Source organism: Sorex fumeus, unplaced genomic scaffold (assembly GCF_029834395.1).
Source record: "Sorex fumeus unplaced genomic scaffold, SorFum_2.1 ptg000044l, whole genome shotgun sequence".
In the NCBI taxonomy this organism is placed as follows: Eukaryota; Metazoa; Chordata; class Mammalia; order Eulipotyphla; family Soricidae; genus Sorex; species Sorex fumeus.
In genome coordinates this window covers 44,242,025-44,259,498 of record NW_026606101.1, presented here as the reverse complement: position 1 = coordinate 44,259,498, position 17,474 = coordinate 44,242,025, and the positions used below count along the sequence as shown (strand labels likewise).

Here is a 17,474-nt window from a genome sequence, read left to right as displayed (position 1 = left end):
TCCTACACAGAGCTAGTCCCGTGTCCCCACATGAACCCCCTCCTGATGGTTCTGGGTGCACCCCCTCCCCCCGCACACACACGCAGACCCTCTGTGCCCACTCTGATCTATCCAGAGCTCCCTGGGACAGCCCGCTCGGTGCCCCAGCGGGAAGGACTCCTGACCAGGATGGGCACCTGCAGGCCCACTGGGGGGGGGGGGGGGGCGGGGCGTGGGCGGGCGCAGACCAGGCCAGCAGATCTGGGGTGGCACCACCCAAGTGTGGCGCACTCCGATAGGTGTGTGGCTGCCAGGGCAGGTGTATGTGCGGCGGTGGTGGGGTCCTGCTTGGCCTCAGGACTGGCCAGAGGGTGAGACTGGGCCTCCTGCCACTACCCGCTGCGCTGGGACGCACTGCCCTCTGGTGGGGACGCGGGGACCCTGCCACAGCGCTCCCTTTTTCTCAGCTGCGCCCCCAGGCAGGCCCAGGCGGCCTGAGCGTCCACCCAGACAGCCTCTTCCTGGATGCTTTCTGTCCGCTCTGCCACTAACCCCTTGGAGCGGGAGATGGTCCCGGTCTGGGGCGCCTCTGGGAAGGACCTGTTACATTAACAGGGCCTGTGACCAGACCCACAGCCTTGGCACTCAACGGCGAGGGCCCACCTGAGAGCATTTCTGGTTCAGGCATAAGAACTCAGACCACTGCTCCCCAGTGAGTCCAAGGACCTCCGAGGCCAATGCAGAGTTTGATGGAAGACAAAAAATTGCCAGCACCCGCGCCCCCCCCCCCACCAGGACGCAGGGCGCTCGAAAGTCAATAATTATCAGGTTGGGAAAATGCGGGAAATTATAGGGGGAGCGGCAGTTTGGAGAGGTGGTGACAGCAGGCAGACAGAATGTCCCCCACCTCCTTAGCAGCAGCCCAGGTGAAGGTGTCTAGAGAAGTGAACACCATGTTTTTGTTTAATAGGTTTGTGTGTGGTACATGTGTGCTTGGGGGGGGGGGTGGCACCACACCCAGAGATGCTCAGGGGTTACGACTGGCAGGACTTTGGGGACTGTACCCATAGGGGGGTTGGGGATCAACTCGGGTCAGCCGCATGCAAAGCAAGCATCTTACCCACTGCATTATCTCTTCCATTCAACACACACAATGCTAGAAAGGCCTCAGATGGGACGTGGAGAGATGAAAGATGTCAGACTTGGCAGAGAACGTTGCAAGAAAAGATGAGTGAGTTGGAAGGAACAACATCAGAGGAAACACATGAACCTGAAAGTGAGCAGATATCACATTTATGCCCTCTTTACCGTATGTCCAGTAAAGAAGCACAGAGCTAAAAAAACAGAGATAATCCATGCAAGAGAAAATATTTTAGGGAATGAATAGCCATATTTCCCCCAAAAGTTAATGAAAAAACCATAAACTTGCCATTCTCCAAAGCTCAGCAAAACTTAAGCATAGGACATAAGAACAAAAGCAGCAGAAAAGATGCCAGGGCATGCCATTTTCTAAGTGCTGGTAGCAGTATAGAGAACAGTTTTCATATAAGAGTTAATGTACTTGTTTTGCATGCTACCAATCCTAGTTTGATCCTCAACACCACATAGGTTCCCTGAGCACCACCGGGAGTGATTCCTGAGCACAGAGCCAGGAGTAGACCCTGAGCACCACTAGGTGTGGTCCAAATGTCTCTGCCGTGTTATCGCTCCAGCCCCCAAAGAGAATGGCTTTAAAGCATCCAGAGGGAGGTAGGCATGGGACGACTCCATCACAGCATGCCAGGCAGTGACGAAAGGGCTCTCTTCATGTGAACGCCTAGAACCAGGGTAGCCTCACAAGAGTCAAGCTGGGGAATCCGGCGGATGTGATGTTGGGGAGGATTTTTGGTTGCTGTTTAGTTCTTGGGGAGCCACTGGCAAAGCCCAGGGCTCTTCTCACAGGACCCCAGGCTGCTGGGGACCAAACACAGACAGGTCTCTCATATGCTAAGCCTGCTCTCATCCTGTGGGCCTTCTTTTTAGACTGCAGACTGGAAACTTTTCTGAGGATTTCACTCTCACTGGTTTTTTTGTTTTGGGTTTTGTTTTTGCAAATGTCCTACAGTGCCTGGTGACAGATGAGGGTCTATGGAAATTTCTTTGCGAATAGGAGGGCTGGAGCGAGCGATAGCCCAGGAGGTAGGGTGTTTGCCTTGCACGCGGCCCACCCGGCCCACATGGGTTCGATTCCTTCTGCCCCTCTCAGAGAGCCCGGCAAGCTACCGAGAGTATCTCGCCCACACGGCAAAGCCTGGCAAGTTCCCCGTGATGTATTCGATATGCCAAACACAGTCACAACAAGTATCACAATGGAGAAATTATGGGCCCGCTCGAGCAAATCGATGAACAACGGGAGGACAGTGCTACAGTCTACAGGCACCAGCCAACTATGGGCATCGCCCAGTCCACCCTACAGCAACAGGCAGGAGCTGAATGCCAATGGCTCAATATACAAAGACAGCACATGGGGAGCGTGGCTGCAGGGAGAGGTTCATGAGAACAACCTTGCCCTCGACACTTACATAGGAAACAGCTGTGTGCAGAAACCAGAGTCAAGAAGAGATGAGCCTTGGTGAACAGAGTCAGAGAAGATGGAGGCTGAACACAGTGAAGCAGGAAACAAAAGCAGCAGGGAAAGCAAACAAAGCAAAACTGATGCCGTGAAATCAATTCAACCCAGAAATCTCTTGAAGGAGGATCAGGAAGCAAAGGGGGACAAGTGAGCAACGTGAGGGGCCAGTGTGGGCACAAAACAGAAACAGCCCCAGTGAAGTTCACACCTGAGGGAGAAAGGACAAAGCTCTGAAAACCAAAGAGACTAGCTCCATCTGGAAGAATCAGCCTGAGTCTCTCATGAGATGACTTCACGAGACCCGCAGGGACAGCTCAGAGTGCTCGTACAGGGATGCTGCAGGCTGGGGGCTCAGAGTGGACTGCTGGCATGTCCCCCCAAACAAAATAAGAGCAAATGACTTTGTGTTGGCGTTAAGCTTCTTGCACAGTTGGGGAGGGACGGGGCACACGAGAAGGGCCCAGGGTCAGGTACAATGGCGGCAGGATGGGTAGTTGCGTTGTATTCCAGGAGCACAGACATGACACTATTGTAAGCCACATGACTGCAGAAACAGCAGCATTAAATAAAGGGGGAGGGGCAGAGTGATAGGACAGTGGGAGGCGTTTGCCTTGCAGGCAGCCCACCTGGGTCAGTCCCCGGCATCCTGAATGGCCCACTGAACCCACCAGGAGTGATCCCTGAGTGCAGAACCAGGAGTAAGCCCTGAGCACCACTGGGTGTGGCCCCCAAACAAACAAAAAGGTCCTGACATTGGGGAGCTAGTAGGGTGCTTGCCTTACACGTGGTCGACTCTGGTTTGATCCTTAGCCCTCCATATGGACCCTGGAGCCCGCTAGGGGTAATTCTTGAGCTCAGAACCAAGAGTAAGTCCTGAGCACGGCTGGATGTGAATCAAAACAAAGCAAAGCAGAAACAACACCAAAAAAGTTCCTGCAGAGAACATGCACGGCCCAGTGGGACTTTCTAGAATGTTTGAGAGAGGTAAAGGTGGACCCAGGGGACCCACCCAGATGCGAGGAGAGGAGAGGCTGCCATGGCTCCACGCAGTCTCACTGTGACGTGACTGCAGACACGGAAAGAACATCTGTCGTGAGCAGATGCAGCAAGTGACTTGGTTTAATCAAATTCAGGGCACACAGGGGAGGGTCACAGGCTCCATGCCCCTTGCCACACCCCTTCCTGCCCCCCGCCTCGGAGTCCGCCCAGGAGGGCAGGGCATGGGGTACACCAGGACCCACATGGTGGGGTGGGTGGGGCTGCCTCCCTGCACCCAGCCACTAGAGGAGGTGGGAGCTTCACGAGAGCAGTCTTGAGAAGTCTGAGTTCTGGGCCAGGAGGCCACAGGGCCCACTAAGGGCTCCCCGCGGAGCCTGCAGCCTGTAGGGAGGCTCTGGAGGCAGGGAGGTGAGTGGCACCTGCCCAGGGGCCCCAGCAGCGTCTTCTGGGCAGCAGGCCTTTGAGCTGACCGGAAGCAGCTTCTTGTCCCCCCACAGCCCAGGAACATCCTCCTGGAGGCTCCAGGCCCCCTAGGGTGACTCGGGAGCAGCCCAAGCCTGTGCCAGCCCCAGTGCAGCAGCTCCTGCATCTTATAGGTTCTGGCCGTGTCCCTGGACAGGACAGCAGGTGGGGTGGGATCCAGCTCTCTGCAGACATGGCCGCAGATGAGCACTCTGGAGCCCCTGGGCAGTGCTGCCCCAGACCACCCTGCTGTTTCTGACCCGGAGGGCACAGCTCCTGCCTGGCCCTGGGGGCGAAGGGGGCAGGTCCCATCCTGGAGGGTCTGGGGGCCACAGCAGCCTGGTGTGCAGGGCTGACCTGCGGGTGTCCCTGGGCACACCCTGCTGTGCTCCCACATGGGCAGTTGGGTCCTCCTCCTCCACTCTGCCTGGGCTCTAGGGTTTCATCCTGACCCACCTGTCTCCCTGAGGGACACAGCCCCCTCCCCACCATGTCCTGACCCGCCCGTCTCCCTGAGGCCAGGGACACAGCCCCCAACTGTTTCCCTGAGGGACACAGCCCTCCGAGTCTAGACCCACTTGTCTCCCTGAGGGACACGGCCCCCTTCGTTCAGACCCACCCGTCTCCCTGAGGCCAGAGCTGGGAGGGGTCACAGAAGCTCCTGAGACCCCCACCCCAGTGGAGGGAGTGTGGGGAAGGGGAATGAGGGTGGGGTTTGGGGGCTCTGGAGGCAGGGTGGGGTCAGGGAGAATAGCTGGGGAGATGAGGAATGGGGCAAAGGGTTGGCGAGGGACGTGGGCAAGAAAAAATGGTGGGTCGGGGTGAGGAAGGGCACAGAGCATGGATGGCAGGGTGGGGGCGGGCCTCTGGCTTCCACCCAGCAGGGAGCAGCTGGCCCCAGAGAGCAGGGCCAGCACTGCAGGGAGGCTGTCCCTGCACAGGAGCGAGCACGAAGGCAGGCAGGGAGCTGCTGGCAGTTGGTGCGACTGCCGTCCTCCAGGCTGAGCACCTGGAGGCCTGGCACCTCTCCCCAGGACCCCAGGTATGGCTATGGGCTGAGTGCTGCAAGCCACAGGAACCAGAGATGGACAGAAGCTTCTGGACCCAGTCTGAGGCTGCACACAGCTCATTCTGGGCCGAGCTGCTGGAGTGAGGCCAGAGCCCCAAGAGAAGGGAAGACGGTTGGTTCCCCGGGAAGACCCTGCCATGGTCCCTGGCTTGGGTCTGCTAGTTGGGTCGGGCAGCTGTGCTCCCTCCCTGAGCCCTGGCAATAGTCGGGATGTGGGCAGGCCTGCTGGGAGCCATCACATGGGAGAAATGGGGGTGCTAGCCCCCTGAACCAGAAGGCACAGCCGTGGGGGACAGCAGTCTGTCATGGCCACATGGCGCAGAGCGACAGTCACCAGCTGAGGAGAGAGCGCCTCAACGGGGACGGCGTTTCTGGGGTGTGGACACAGTGTCCAGCAGTGAACCTGGGCACACAGGCACCCACCTCGTGCTCAGGCTGCCATGCGGAACCCAAGACAGGGCTTGGTGAGGGGGCCTTGCTCTACGCAGGGTCCCAGGCCATTTCTTGGAGGGCCAGTGCTGACCGGGCCCAGTGGGCAGGGGTGAGCAGTGCCCGAGAGATCAGGGCACGGTTTCGGAGAGGAGACCACCAGGGACATCCAGGAGTCCTGGGAAAGTTTTGTTTTGCTTTTTGTTTTAGGGGCCACACTCAGCAGTGCTCAGGGCTGACTCCTGGCAAGCTCAGGGGACCGTACTGGGTGCCGTGAACACGGGTGGGCTGTGTGCATGGTGAGCACCCTCCCTGCTCTATCACTCTGACCCCACCCTGGGAAGGTGCCAGTCTGTGTCAAGGCAAGGCTGCTGTCCTCAACTGCTGCCCACAGGCACAGAGACCAGTGGGTGGCAGGTGAGACCTGCCAGGGGGTACAGCATGTCCCATCAGACCACGAGCCACCACAGCCCAATCTGCCTCAGTCAACCCCAGGGACTCAGTCAGCGGCCATCAAGGGGCCTGGGGGCGGACAAAGGTCACACTGTGTGCTTGCCACCAGGGCAGGGACGAGGGGGAGCCCCGAATCCTGGTGTGTGCATGGACAGGGTATGCCTGTGGCCTGGGAAGGCGCCAGCCTGTGTCAAGGCCCAGGACGAGCTGTGTGGGCCTCGCAGGGGCTCCAGGCTGCTGCCCCGCACCCATTAGGCAGGGACGGCTCGCAGTGGGCCTGGGTGCACCTTAACCTCTCACACTGGGGAGGTAGGATGGGGTGAGGCCCCTGCACCCACTGGCTGTCTAACTCCCAGGTTGAGACACGGCCCCTGCCAGGAGCCCTCCCACTCCCTCTCTGGGCACGGGCCTTTCCCCAACTCTGCCAACACCTCCGGTCCTGGTCTGCCCACGAGGCGGATGTCCAGGGGCCCCTCCAGTGCAGACTCAACTCCTGAATCTGCAGGACGACCAGGACTGCCCCAAGGCGGCCGGCGTGGACAGGTGTCTCTCGGCAGGGCCACTCTGAGCAGGGGGCAGTGGGCAAGGCCCAGGCCAGTGCCTGTTCCACAAAGTCACGCGTGAGACGACATGTGGAAAAGCACATGTCTTAAGGGGGCGAGGAGAGGCAGGAGGGGCGTGTGGGCTGGGCACCTGCCCCTCCCCTCCCACATAGGCTCCTCTGGGAAGGGGGCCCTCAGCCCCTGGGGGCCTCCAGGTAGCGCACGGGACTCGAGAAGGGGCCTGGCCGCTCCCAGTAGTCCACTGCACGCACGCGGTAGGAGCCGGAGACAGCAGCAGAGTCTGGGGACATACGGGCGGGTCCCTGGTTAAGATCTGAACCTGCCCCAAGTCCTAAAAGCACCCCCAGCTGACGGGTGGGCAAGAGACCTGGGCGCACCTGGGCTGAAGACAAAGAGGTTGAAGGTGGAGGGCTTCCTGTGGACAGGCACGAAGGCTGTGTGGGGCCCCTCTGCGGAGAACTGGACTTCGTAGGTCCGCAGGCACCTGCAAGGCAGTGCAAGGCCATTCGCCCTCCAGCCTGCAGTGCCCCATGGACGGGGAAGGACGCGGCCGCTCACTCACGCACTTGGAGCCCACCCGCTCGTCCGACCAGACGAGAAGCAGCTGCCCGCGGGTCAGGGGCAGCGTGCGGAGCCGGGTCACCTGAGGGACGACAGAGGCACTGCATGAGGTGGGGGCAGGGCGGGGCATCAGGGTGGCACAGGAGGGGGCACCTGCCTGTCCGGGAGGCTTCTCAGGCCGGGCACACACGTGGAGCAGCAGGAGTGCGGGCACCGGGAGTTTGGGGCGGAGGGTCAGGCGGCCACGGGTGGGGAAAGGCCTAGGTGTCGACGCCACGGGGTCCTGAGGAGGCAGCAGAGGTCAGGGACCCCGGGCGGGATGAGCGGGCACGCATGGCCTCCCCTGGTGCCCACCCGCCTCAGAACCTCTGCCGCGCGCATCTGCCGGAACTGCTGGGCCGAGGGGAAGACGGGCCGGCCGAGGCGCTGCCACTCCGCGTGGGGGCTGCAGAGCTGGTTGTCCATACGCAGCGTCACATAGACTAGGTCTGCGGGTCGGGGGACACTGAGGCTGCGCGTCCTGCAGCCCCGCCCTTCCCTGCCCCGCTCTGCCCCCAGCTCACCCTGGCCCGGGGGCACGCCCTGTAGGTTCAGGGTCACGGCCACACTGCGGTTGGCGTGGGCCCGGGTGTCGTCACTCACGTAGACCAGCACAGTGGCTCGCCAGGCATCGGTGGGGCCTGCAGGGCGGTGGGCGCTGGCCAGGACCCCCACTGAGTGATTGCTGTCCAGCACCATGCCGGCCTGCGACACCTCGGCCCAGAGCTGCTCACCGTCTGCAGGCCAGGTCCCACGCGACGGTCACTCAGTGCCCTCTGCCCCGCTCGCCCGTCCTTTCACGGCTCGTCCCATCTGCAGCTCGTCCCGTCCCTTCATGTCCCACGCTCACCCAGCAGTGCCAGCAGCCCCAGGGCCGTGAGCACCGGCTTGCGCACCAGCTGCACGTGGGGCGGGCGTGTGTTGTTGACCTGGAAGCGTGCCGTGAGCGTGCGTTGTGTGAAGGGGTGAGGGTGGTAGCTCAGGAAGGCATTGTCGTTGCTCAGCAGCGAGTAGTGGACCCCCGAGCTGTTGTCAGCCACCAGCAGGTTCTGGTGCTGCGCGATGACCTGTGGCAGCGGGACACACTCAGCGGGCCCAGGGGTGCCTGAGGCCTGGGGGGGCGGGCACGAGCGCCTCACCTTCACCACCATGGCCGCGTAGGTCACGTCGGCTCTCCAGGGCTGTGGCAGGGACCAGCCCACCAGTGGGTCCGCCTCGTCGTTGAAAATGGGGGTGTCAGCAAACTTGGGGAAAAGCTGCCGAATCTGCTGCACGGCCGCCTTCTCCTGCTCCAGGATGTAGATGGAGCTGCCCGCGCCCTGCGCACAGCAGCGTAAGAGTCGCCAGGGCCCCCGCCACAGCTGCGCCGGCAGCCGGGCCTCGGCCTACCTTCTTGTGGAGGGCGATGTAGTCCAGCCGCACGCCCAGCTCCCCGGTGAAGAAGTTGGTACCGTGGTGGCAGTGCGCCAGCAGGCCCCAGCACAGCGGCGAGTGGGGTGGTGGGTGGAAGGAGTCGCCGGGGCCGCCCAGGCGCAGTGCAGGGCTGGCCTCTCGAAGACCCTCGGAGCAGGCGTCATAGTAGTTGCAGAAGCCTGCACGGAGGGACGGGGTCGTCCCCGAGGGGCCACGCATGCACCCCGTGCCCTGCCCAGGGAGTCCCGCCCACCTTGCAAGGTCATGGTCACGTTGTCGAAGTCATGGTGGTCCGGCTCATTCCACGTCTCGAAGTTCCACCGGGACACGTGCGCGAGTCCGTACCGCCCTGTGAAGTGGCCCTGCTGTGGCACACCCTCCCCCTCCCCCGGAGAGTTGCATGCCAGAAGCGGGGCGGGTGGGGGGGGGGCGCCCTACACACCGATGTATCTGCGGGCCAGCTGGGAGACCAGGTCCTTCCAGGCAAACACCTGCTGCTTGTCCTCAAAGTCCGTGAAGCGTCCAGAGGGGCTGCCCATCAGCTCGAAGCCTGCAGCACAGGAGGGGCTGCCTGCCGTCCACTGCCCTCCCCCTCTCCTGCCTCCCCCCGCCGACCCCTCTACCTGGCAGGAGCTGGTTCTCCCTGAGAAGGTCCAGGTACCCGTCCAGGTGGGTGAAGTTGTAGATGAGCCCCTGTCCGGCTGAGCCCCTAGCAGGAGGACATCAGCATGGGAGTGGGGAGAAGGGCCCCGGGCTGGAGCCGCCACTGGAAAGCAGGAGGCAGATGCCGAGACCTGCCCGCCCATGCTGCCGGTGTCTGCAGAGCATCCCAACCTGGCCAGAGCCTGTGGCCAGGGGTGGGGCAGGGACGACAGGGCGTGTGGGAAGGCTGGGGGGGGGGGCACAGGCTGGGGTTCTGGGGGGAGGTGGATGGGAGGTGGCAGGGTGCCCCCGTGCCTGTGGCTCATGTTGGCCAGGGACCCCTCAAGCCAGGAGCAGACCCTCCCTCATTTCTGGGCACACACAGCCCCAGGCGGGAGGCTCGAGTGTCAGACCCACAGCAGCAGACTGGCTGTGGCCGGGGGCACATGGAGGCTGGGGGGAGGAGCTGAGCAGGCCACAGCCCAGACGGGGCTGCTGGTCGGTCAGGCATCCAGAGCCCGCACCTGGCATCCTGTGCTCCCCACGCTCCCCTGGACCGGCCCTCACCTCATCCCTGTGTTGCTCAGTGACCAACTTCAGTGTCCAGCCTCCCAGCCCAGCCCAGCCCAGCCCGTCCTCCTGTTGCCCCAGGTTTGCCCGCACGTGGCAGAGTCCCCGCTACAGCCAGACTGGGGCAGGACAGGAGTGGACAGGTGAGCAGGGTCTCCGGGTGGGTGGAGGGGTCCTGGGGACACAGTGCTGGGGTCCTGCCCCCAAGCTCCCAGACTTCATCCCGGACCGGTGATTGGGGCGTGCCAGTGGGGAACACTGCAGGCGGGCGGCCCTGAGGACCTTCCTGGAATGAGGGCGGGGGAGGGCCCAGCTAGGGAGCCCAGGGCCTCTACACGTGCTTCCTGCTGCTCAGGCCTCCTCCCCGCAGGAAGGGGACTCCCCCTCCCCAGCCCTCCCATCCAAAGGTCAGTGCCAGTAGCCAAGGAAGAACTGCTCACACGCAAGGGTGAAAATTAAGTGCACAGCCCAGGCGGGTTCCAAAGTTCCGCAGGTGTGTGCTGGGGTGGGTCGCCGCTAGCTCGCCGCAGGGGCTCCGGGTGCACCAAGAGAGGTAAATGGGGGTGGGCTGGGGGGCACGGGCCGAGCCCACCACGGGAGAGCAGAACCCGGGCCCTGCCCTGCCAGGCGCCCACAGGAAGGGTCCCCCGCCCCCCAGTCTGGCCGTGAGGACGAGCCGCCCCGCACGGGTGAGTGCTTGGTGCTCAGTGCGCGGTGACGGGTGAGAGGGTGCGAGATGACCAGGTCCCCCAGAAGCCCCGGGCTGCACCGGGGGCAGGAGGCGCAGAGCTGGCCTGGCCAGGCAGGTTTCCGAGGAGTGTGCAGCCTGGAGAGCTCCTTAAAGGCAACAAGAGCCAGCTGTGCGGCCCTGGAGCGCGAGAGTCCAGGGGAAGGCTCTGGAGACCCCTGCCCCCACTCACAGATGGGGACAGAGGAGGTGGGGTGGCACTCTGGGGGTACGTCAGGGGGCCATGGGACTCTGAAAGGTCAAGCATGACCTCAGCGGAAGCTTCCCGGCCATAATTTCTGCCACCAAGAACAGCGCGGCTGGCCCCGGGCGGGGGGAGGGGGGTGCAGGATGTCACAGGAGCCGGGGACAGCTCGCCGAGTGTCTCCATGGGACCTCCTGAGTGGCCTCTCCTCATGTCCTGTGAGAACCAGCAGTGCCTGCAGCCCCAGCCAGAACCCAGCAGCATCCGGTAGCAGGGCTGGAGATAAAGCCTGTTTATGAGCCACAGTGGCACCAGGAGATAAGGACCTTGGCTTCTGTACACCCCAGTCCCCACCTGAACCACAGCAACTCTGAGACCTGGGCAGGCCGAGCCGGGCACACCTGCACACACACGCGGGGCATGCTCCTCCCGTGCTCCGCCCTGCATGGGGCTGGGGAGCAAAGCTGCCTAGGGTGCCCCTGTCTGCTGAAGCCCCCCAGCCCCTAGGAAGCCACCTCATGTGCTTCCTGTAGAGTGAGGGCCTGGCACATGGCTGGCGTCTTTGAGTGACCACCGAGCACTGCTTGGGGGGCCCAAAGCCCAGTAGAGATGGGGCACCCTTCGTGAGGCTGGACTCACCGTGGTATAGCAACCTCCCCAGACAGACACCCACAGATCCCTCCACACTCCCCGCAGACATGCAGTCACCCGCAGACACTCCCACACACCTACAGATGCACCCACGGACACGCCCCTCCCCGTGATCTGCTTACCCCGCGTGACCCAGGTCAGGCTTCCGCAGGGCAGTGGGTGGGCACCCACGAGGCAGGGCTGGGGGTGCCGGGAGGAGACGCGGAGACCCACCTCCTAGGGCCCTGGGGCTGCTGCTGTGGGCTTCGCGAAAGGCTCAGTGGCCCGCTGGGCCCCCCCTCCCCGTCGTGCCTCACCCCAGAACCTGCCCCAGCTGTCTGCCAGGCCAGCCGCACCCACCGCGGCGTCTGAAGTGGGGAGCTTGCTGGAGCCTCTGGTTACAGCACAGCTCCCAGCCCTCCGGATTAGCAGCTCAGGTAACGATGCAGGTGGACCTGTGACTCAGCACTCTCCAGGTAAATAACGTCGCTGCAGGCCCAGCCCAGTGGGCAGCTCTCAGAGCCTGAGGCCAGCGGTCCAGCACTGCCAGCTACTCAGTGCTTAGCTGGCTCCTGAACCGCTTGCCAGCACCCTGTGCTTGGAGCCAGCGGGCTCAGGGGTCCAGTCAGCAGGCCCCAAGGGAACCTGGGCTGGCCTTCCTGGCCTCTGCCCCGGTGAGTCAGCCCAGGCTCGAGAAGCTCCCAGGGGAAGGGGTGGGCCGGGGCAGGCCCCTCTCAGCCAGGGAGACAGGTGGCAAGACCACCGTGTGTGCGTCAGCCAGCAGGGACACAGCTCTCGGCCCTCCACTGTGGGCACTGGCCTAGCACCTCCCTCTCCAGGGAGCAGGGCAGGGCCACGGGCAGAAGGTGTGTGGATGGGCAAGTGGGCACCGGGACGCCCCTGACCCCGTGTTTCTGGCCACAGGATCCTGAGGTGCCCACCATGGATGTGTGCCCGGAGCGCACACCGCAGGGGCCAGGGCTGGTTCTGGTGCGCCGGCAGCCCCCCGCCCCCCGGGGCCTGTGGCAGAGGCTCAAGAGCCAGCTGCGGCGAGAGTGCCGCCTGCGGGGTGCCCAGGAACTGCTGCAGACGTTGGTGCCTGCCACGCACTGGCTGCCGCGCTACCGCCTGCGGGAAGACCTGGCTGGCGACGTGTTGTCCGGGCTGGTCATCGGCATCATCCTGGTGCCCCAGGCCATTGCCTACTCCCTGCTGGCCGGGCTGCAGCCCATCTACAGCCTCTACACCTCCTTCTTCGCAAACCTCATTTACTTCCTGCTGGGCACCTCGCGCCACGTGTCTGTGGGCATCTTCAGCCTGCTGTGCCTCATGGTGGGACAGGTGGTGGACCGCGAGCTCCTGCTGGCCGGCTTCGACCCTGCCGCCACCACAGCCGCCGAGGGCCCAGGGTGGAACCTCAGTGCCCACAACACCTCCACAGAGGCTCTGGAGCCCCAACCGTGTGGGCAGGACTGCTACGCCATCCGTGTGGCCTGTGCCCTCACACTGGTGACCGGGATCTACCAGGTGAGGCATCTGAGCACCACCCTGGAGGGCAGAGGGAGGCTGGGCAGTGTGGGGGACAGCGGCGTGCCCATCAGGGGTCAGGCTCCAGGTCCCCAGAGCATGCAGAGGCAGATGCAGAGGCAAGGTGTGGCCTCCTGCCCATGCGTGGCCCGCTTCCTGTCATGTCGGCGCCCTTGAGGTAACTCCGCTGCTGCGGCAAATGTCTCCTGACCACACCGTCCACAACGTGCGGGTGACCCAGCTGGGTTCTGTCCGCAGGTCCTCATGGGCATCCTCCGCCTGGGCTTCCTGTCCACCTACCTCTCACAGCCGCTGCTGGACGGCTTTGCGGCAGGTGCCTCAGTGACCATCCTGACCTCGCAGCTCCGGCACATGCTGGGTGTGCGGCTGCCCCGCCACCAGGGCCTGGGTATGGTGCCGCGCACATGGCTCAGCCTCCTGCGCAGTGTCGGGCAGGCCAACCCCTGCGACGTGGTGACCAGCGCCCTGAGCCTGGCCCTGCTGTTGGCCACCAAGGAGCTGTCCGAGCGCTACCGGCACCGCCTGCCAGTGCCGCTGCCCGCAGAGCTGCTGGTCATCGTGGTGGCCACGCTCGTGTCCCACTTCGGGCGGCTCCATGAGCGCTTCGGCTCCAGCGTGGCTGGCCGCATCCCCACTGGCTTCGCGGCCCCCCAGGCGCCGGACGCCGGGCTGATGTGGCGGGTGGCGCTGGACGCGGTGCCCCTGGCCCTGGTGGGCGCTGCTTTCTCCGTCTCCCTGGCGGAGATGTTCGCGCGCAGCCACGGCTACGCAGTGCGCGCCAACCAGGAGCTGCTGGCCGTGGGCTGCTGCAACGTGTTGCCCGCCTTCTTCCACTGCTTTGCCACCAGTGCCGCCCTGGCCAAGAGCCTGGTGAAGACGGCCACGGGTGGCCGCACGCAGCTGTCGGGCGTGGTCAGCGCCACAGTGGTGCTGCTGGTGCTGCTGGTGCTGGCGCCGCTCTTCCAGGCCCTGCCACGCAGCGTGCTCGCCTGCGTCATCGCGGTCAGCCTGCGGGGTGCCCTGCGCAAGGTGCGGGATGTGCCCCGGCTCTGGCGGCTCAGCAGGCCGGACGCCCTGGTGTGGGTGGCCACCGCGGCCACCTGCGTGCTGCTCAGCACCGAGGCCGGGCTGCTGGCCGGGGCGCTGCTCTCCGTGCTCGGCCTGGCCGCCCGCACGCGGCGCCCGCGGGCCGCCCTCCTAGCCCGGGCTGGGGACTCTGCCTGCTACGAGGACGCGGCCGAGTTTGAGGGCCTGGTGGCTGAGCCGGGTGTGCGGGTGTTCCGTTTCACAGGCCCGCTCTACCACGCCAACAAGGACTTCTTTCTGCGCTCACTCTATGGCCTCACCGGGCTGGACCCAGGCCGCGTGGCTGCCAGGAGGACAGGGCCAGACACGCAGGAGGGCACGGACCTGGCTGCAGGGCCCAGTGCCACAGCCCTGCTGTCCCCTGTAGCCGACTTCCACGCCGTGGTCATCGACTGTGCCCCCCTGCTGTTCCTGGATGTGGCGGGCATGGCCACACTGCGCGAACTGCGGCGAGACTACCAGGCCCTGGGCATCGCCCTGCTCCTGGCCGGCTGTAGCCCCTCAGTCAGAGCTGCCCTGTGCAGAGGGGGCTTCCTCGGGGAAGACCTGGGGGCCAGTGCAGAGGAGGGACAGCTGTTCCCCAACGTCCACAGTGCCGTGCAGGCCGCCCACGCCCGCTTCAGGGAGCAGGTGTCCGCGGACCGCCCCTGCTAGCAGCCCATGCCTGCCCCGCTGTGTCCTGGGTGTCACCCCAGGCAGCCAGATTCAGAGACCAGAGAGAGACCGCTGGGCCATGGATCCAGGCCCATGAGCACAGCGAGCACAGCACCACCGCCCTGAGCCTCTGAGCCGCCCACATCACGCCCAAGTGTCTCTCAGCTCTGCGGGGGAGGCGTGTCCGGGCCAGCCCGGCCTGCCCCTGGCCCTCCCCAGGGGCTGGCCCGGCAGAGTTGGGCAGTGAGCTGTCCATTTGGGCCCCAGACCAGAGCTGGCCATGGCCTGCGGGCCACGGCCCTGAAGCGCCCGGTGGGCTCCGCCCGGCTCCCCGCCTCCGGCACACCCACCTGGCCGTGAGGAGCTCCAACAGCCAGTGGGTGCGCACCTGCTCTATTCCTCCGTGAGGGACGGCGCCCACGTAGGCCAGGTTGAGCTGCTGGTCCCACCCGAGGACGAAGCGGTCAGCCTGGCTGTGGGGCAGTGGGGGGCTGGGGAAAGAGGGGGTGGGCGGGTGAGACTCCCTGATCCACGCCGGCAGGGCCCCTCCTCCTGAGCACAGAATAAACCCCCAGATGCGGAAAGCCTCTGTCTGTGGGGGTCGGGGGTGGGGGTGGGGGCTGCGGCCCAGCTCACCAGAAGCCAGTGCTCCTCCAGAAGGGCCGCAGGGGCCGCAGAGGTCGCGCCGCGTCCACGAGCACTAAGTGCGGGGCCCGGGCCGGGGCCGCGGGGGCCGCCAGCAGCGCCCCCAGGAGCGCGAGCAGCGGGGCGCGGGGCCGCTGGGGACGCATGGCTGGGGACCACCGGCAGGGTACCGCGTTCCGCCTCCAGTCGTGGGCCACGTGACGGGGACCGGTCGGGCGGGGACAGGCCGGGGCGGGACGCTGGGACAAGGCCCCGGCCAGGGGCGGCGGGGCGGGGCGGGGCGGCGAGGGGACGGGGCGGGGACGCGGGGACAAGGCCCAGTGCAGGGGCAGTGGGGCGGGGCGTGGGCGGGGCGGGGATAGCAGCTGGGCGGGGCCGGGGCGGGCGGACAGCGGGGCCTGGGGCGGCCTCCCCGGCCAGTGGCCGGCAGAGAGCGTGGGGGCGGTGACGGCCCCCTCACCCGCCCTGATGTGCCCGTCCTGCTGGTGCCCCGGGTGCGCGGGGCTGAGAAGAGCCCATGCCGGCTGGAGGTGGAGGGACAGGGGGACCTGCATGGACCTTCCCAGAGTGGTGGAGCCTGGGTGGAGCCATGGAGTCAGCTGTGAGGACCGGTGGGTCAGTGGCCTCGCGCTCACAGCAGGAAGCAGCCTCTCAAACAAACCTGTTTGAGAGAGTCCACGGTTAAGTTAGGGCACTCACCTCCCCATAAGTAAGTAAGTAAGTAAGGCCCTCCCGTTGCACCTCCCCATGTGTGGCTCAAATCCCAGCATCTCGGAGGGGTCCTTCCCAGGCGTGGCCCCTGACCACCAGCACATGGCCGATAAACATGCAAGCACAGAAGTGGGTCCCCAGCACTCTGCCGGGCCGCCCCTGCCCCAGGCCTCCAGAGGCCCACTCACTCTGGGTTTGGACAAAACGGACTGAGCTGGGACCGGTTTCCCCCAAAGGTCAGGAGTTAGTGCCCTTTGCAGAAGTGGGGCAAGATAATCTCTCTTCCTCCTTCAGTAGGGCTCCCCCAGATATCTTGCTGACAGTGGAGGGGGGATGTTGAGAGTGAAGAGGAACACACACACACCCAGACTACGTAAGGAACCACAGTAAAGCAGCGCACATCCCCACCATGGGTAGCGGGTGAAGACTGTAATCCTAGGAACCAATCCATAAGAACCCTCTCTCTGTATATCATCTCTCTGGAAATGAATTCAGAATGGATATGCTCAAGCTCAAAGAAACAATGGGACAAAGTACTAATAAAACACAAAGGATAGGAGAGAAGAAATGAAAAACTACAAACAGAAATGCTGGAACTGAAAAACTTGATGGGCAAAATGAAAATTACTCTCTGGGCAGCCTCAGCAGTGGAGCGATTGCTGCTGAGGACAAAATCAGTGGTTCAGGAAACTTCAGATAATAGAAGTCATTCAAAATAAATGAATGGCTGGTAAGAGAACTTTGGAATTAACTTAAAAGGAACAGCATAAGAATCGGGGTCCTGGAGGGCCGGAGGACGACCCTGATGAGGAAGCAACTGTCAAAGCCATCATGCTGACAAGTTCCCAAAGCTAGAGAGTGCATGCACTAGGTCCCGGAAGCCCATAGGGGACCAGCTGAAAGAGGGCCACATAAAAATACTCCAAGACATCCTGATCAGAATGATGAAAACCCAGATAGTATCAGAATACTGAGCAACAAGAACAAAGAGGGGTATTATATATAAAGGAGCTTCCTTACGGTTTACAGAGTATTTACCAAAGGAAACCCTCCAGGCCTGAAGATAATACTGGAATATAGTGAAAAAAGGCAACGCAATGAATGCCTCACCCAGGGTACTTTACCCAGATAGGCTGTGTTGTGCGTGAGAGATTAACCGAGGAATCTCCAGCACTCTCGTTCATGGAACTTAAGAGCTTTTATTAACCTGCAGGGCTACAGATCTGGGAATGAGTGCAGTAAACAGCCCCAAACCTGAATCCAGGCATTTTATACATTCTTATCACATCCTGCTTGGCAACATCAATTGGCTTCTAACTAAGCAGCATAGTATAGAAGCTAGGCGCTCATAGTACAGAAGCCAGCACTGAACAGCTAAAAACTTTTCTACTTGGCAGCAATGTGTGATAGCTCCTTAGTCTAGCCCGGGTCATTCTTCAGACTTGCTGTCCTTGCGTCCTCGGAGTGCCTCACCCTAC

At 63.3% G+C, this 17,474-nt stretch overlaps 2 protein-coding genes across 2 annotated transcripts; one reads left to right on the top strand and one right to left on the bottom strand.

Annotated features, from left to right (window-relative positions):
• Positions 1-6,674: 6,674 nt before the first annotated feature.
• On the bottom strand, positions 6,675-15,464 carry IDUA (alpha-L-iduronidase). The gene is made up of 14 exons (XM_056121515.1): positions 15,277-15,464; positions 14,991-15,131; positions 9,202-9,287; positions 9,021-9,128; positions 8,832-8,927; positions 8,555-8,757; positions 8,305-8,484; positions 8,016-8,232; positions 7,690-7,902; positions 7,493-7,614; positions 7,284-7,409; positions 7,132-7,208; positions 6,943-7,049; positions 6,675-6,845 (listed from the first exon to the last, which is right to left on the bottom strand). Exons 1-14 carry the CDS (start codon positions 15,429-15,431, stop codon positions 6,739-6,741), a joined length of 1,938 nt encoding a protein of 645 aa, XP_055977490.1. The 5' UTR covers positions 15,432-15,464; the 3' UTR covers positions 6,675-6,738.
• On the top strand, positions 12,295-14,640 carry SLC26A1 (solute carrier family 26 member 1). The gene is made up of 2 exons (XM_056121468.1): positions 12,295-12,879; positions 13,138-14,640. The coding sequence occupies exons 1-2, from the start codon at positions 12,295-12,297 to the stop codon at positions 14,638-14,640; spliced, it is 2,088 nt and encodes a 695-aa protein (XP_055977443.1).
• Positions 15,465-17,474: the final 2,010 nt, after the last annotated feature.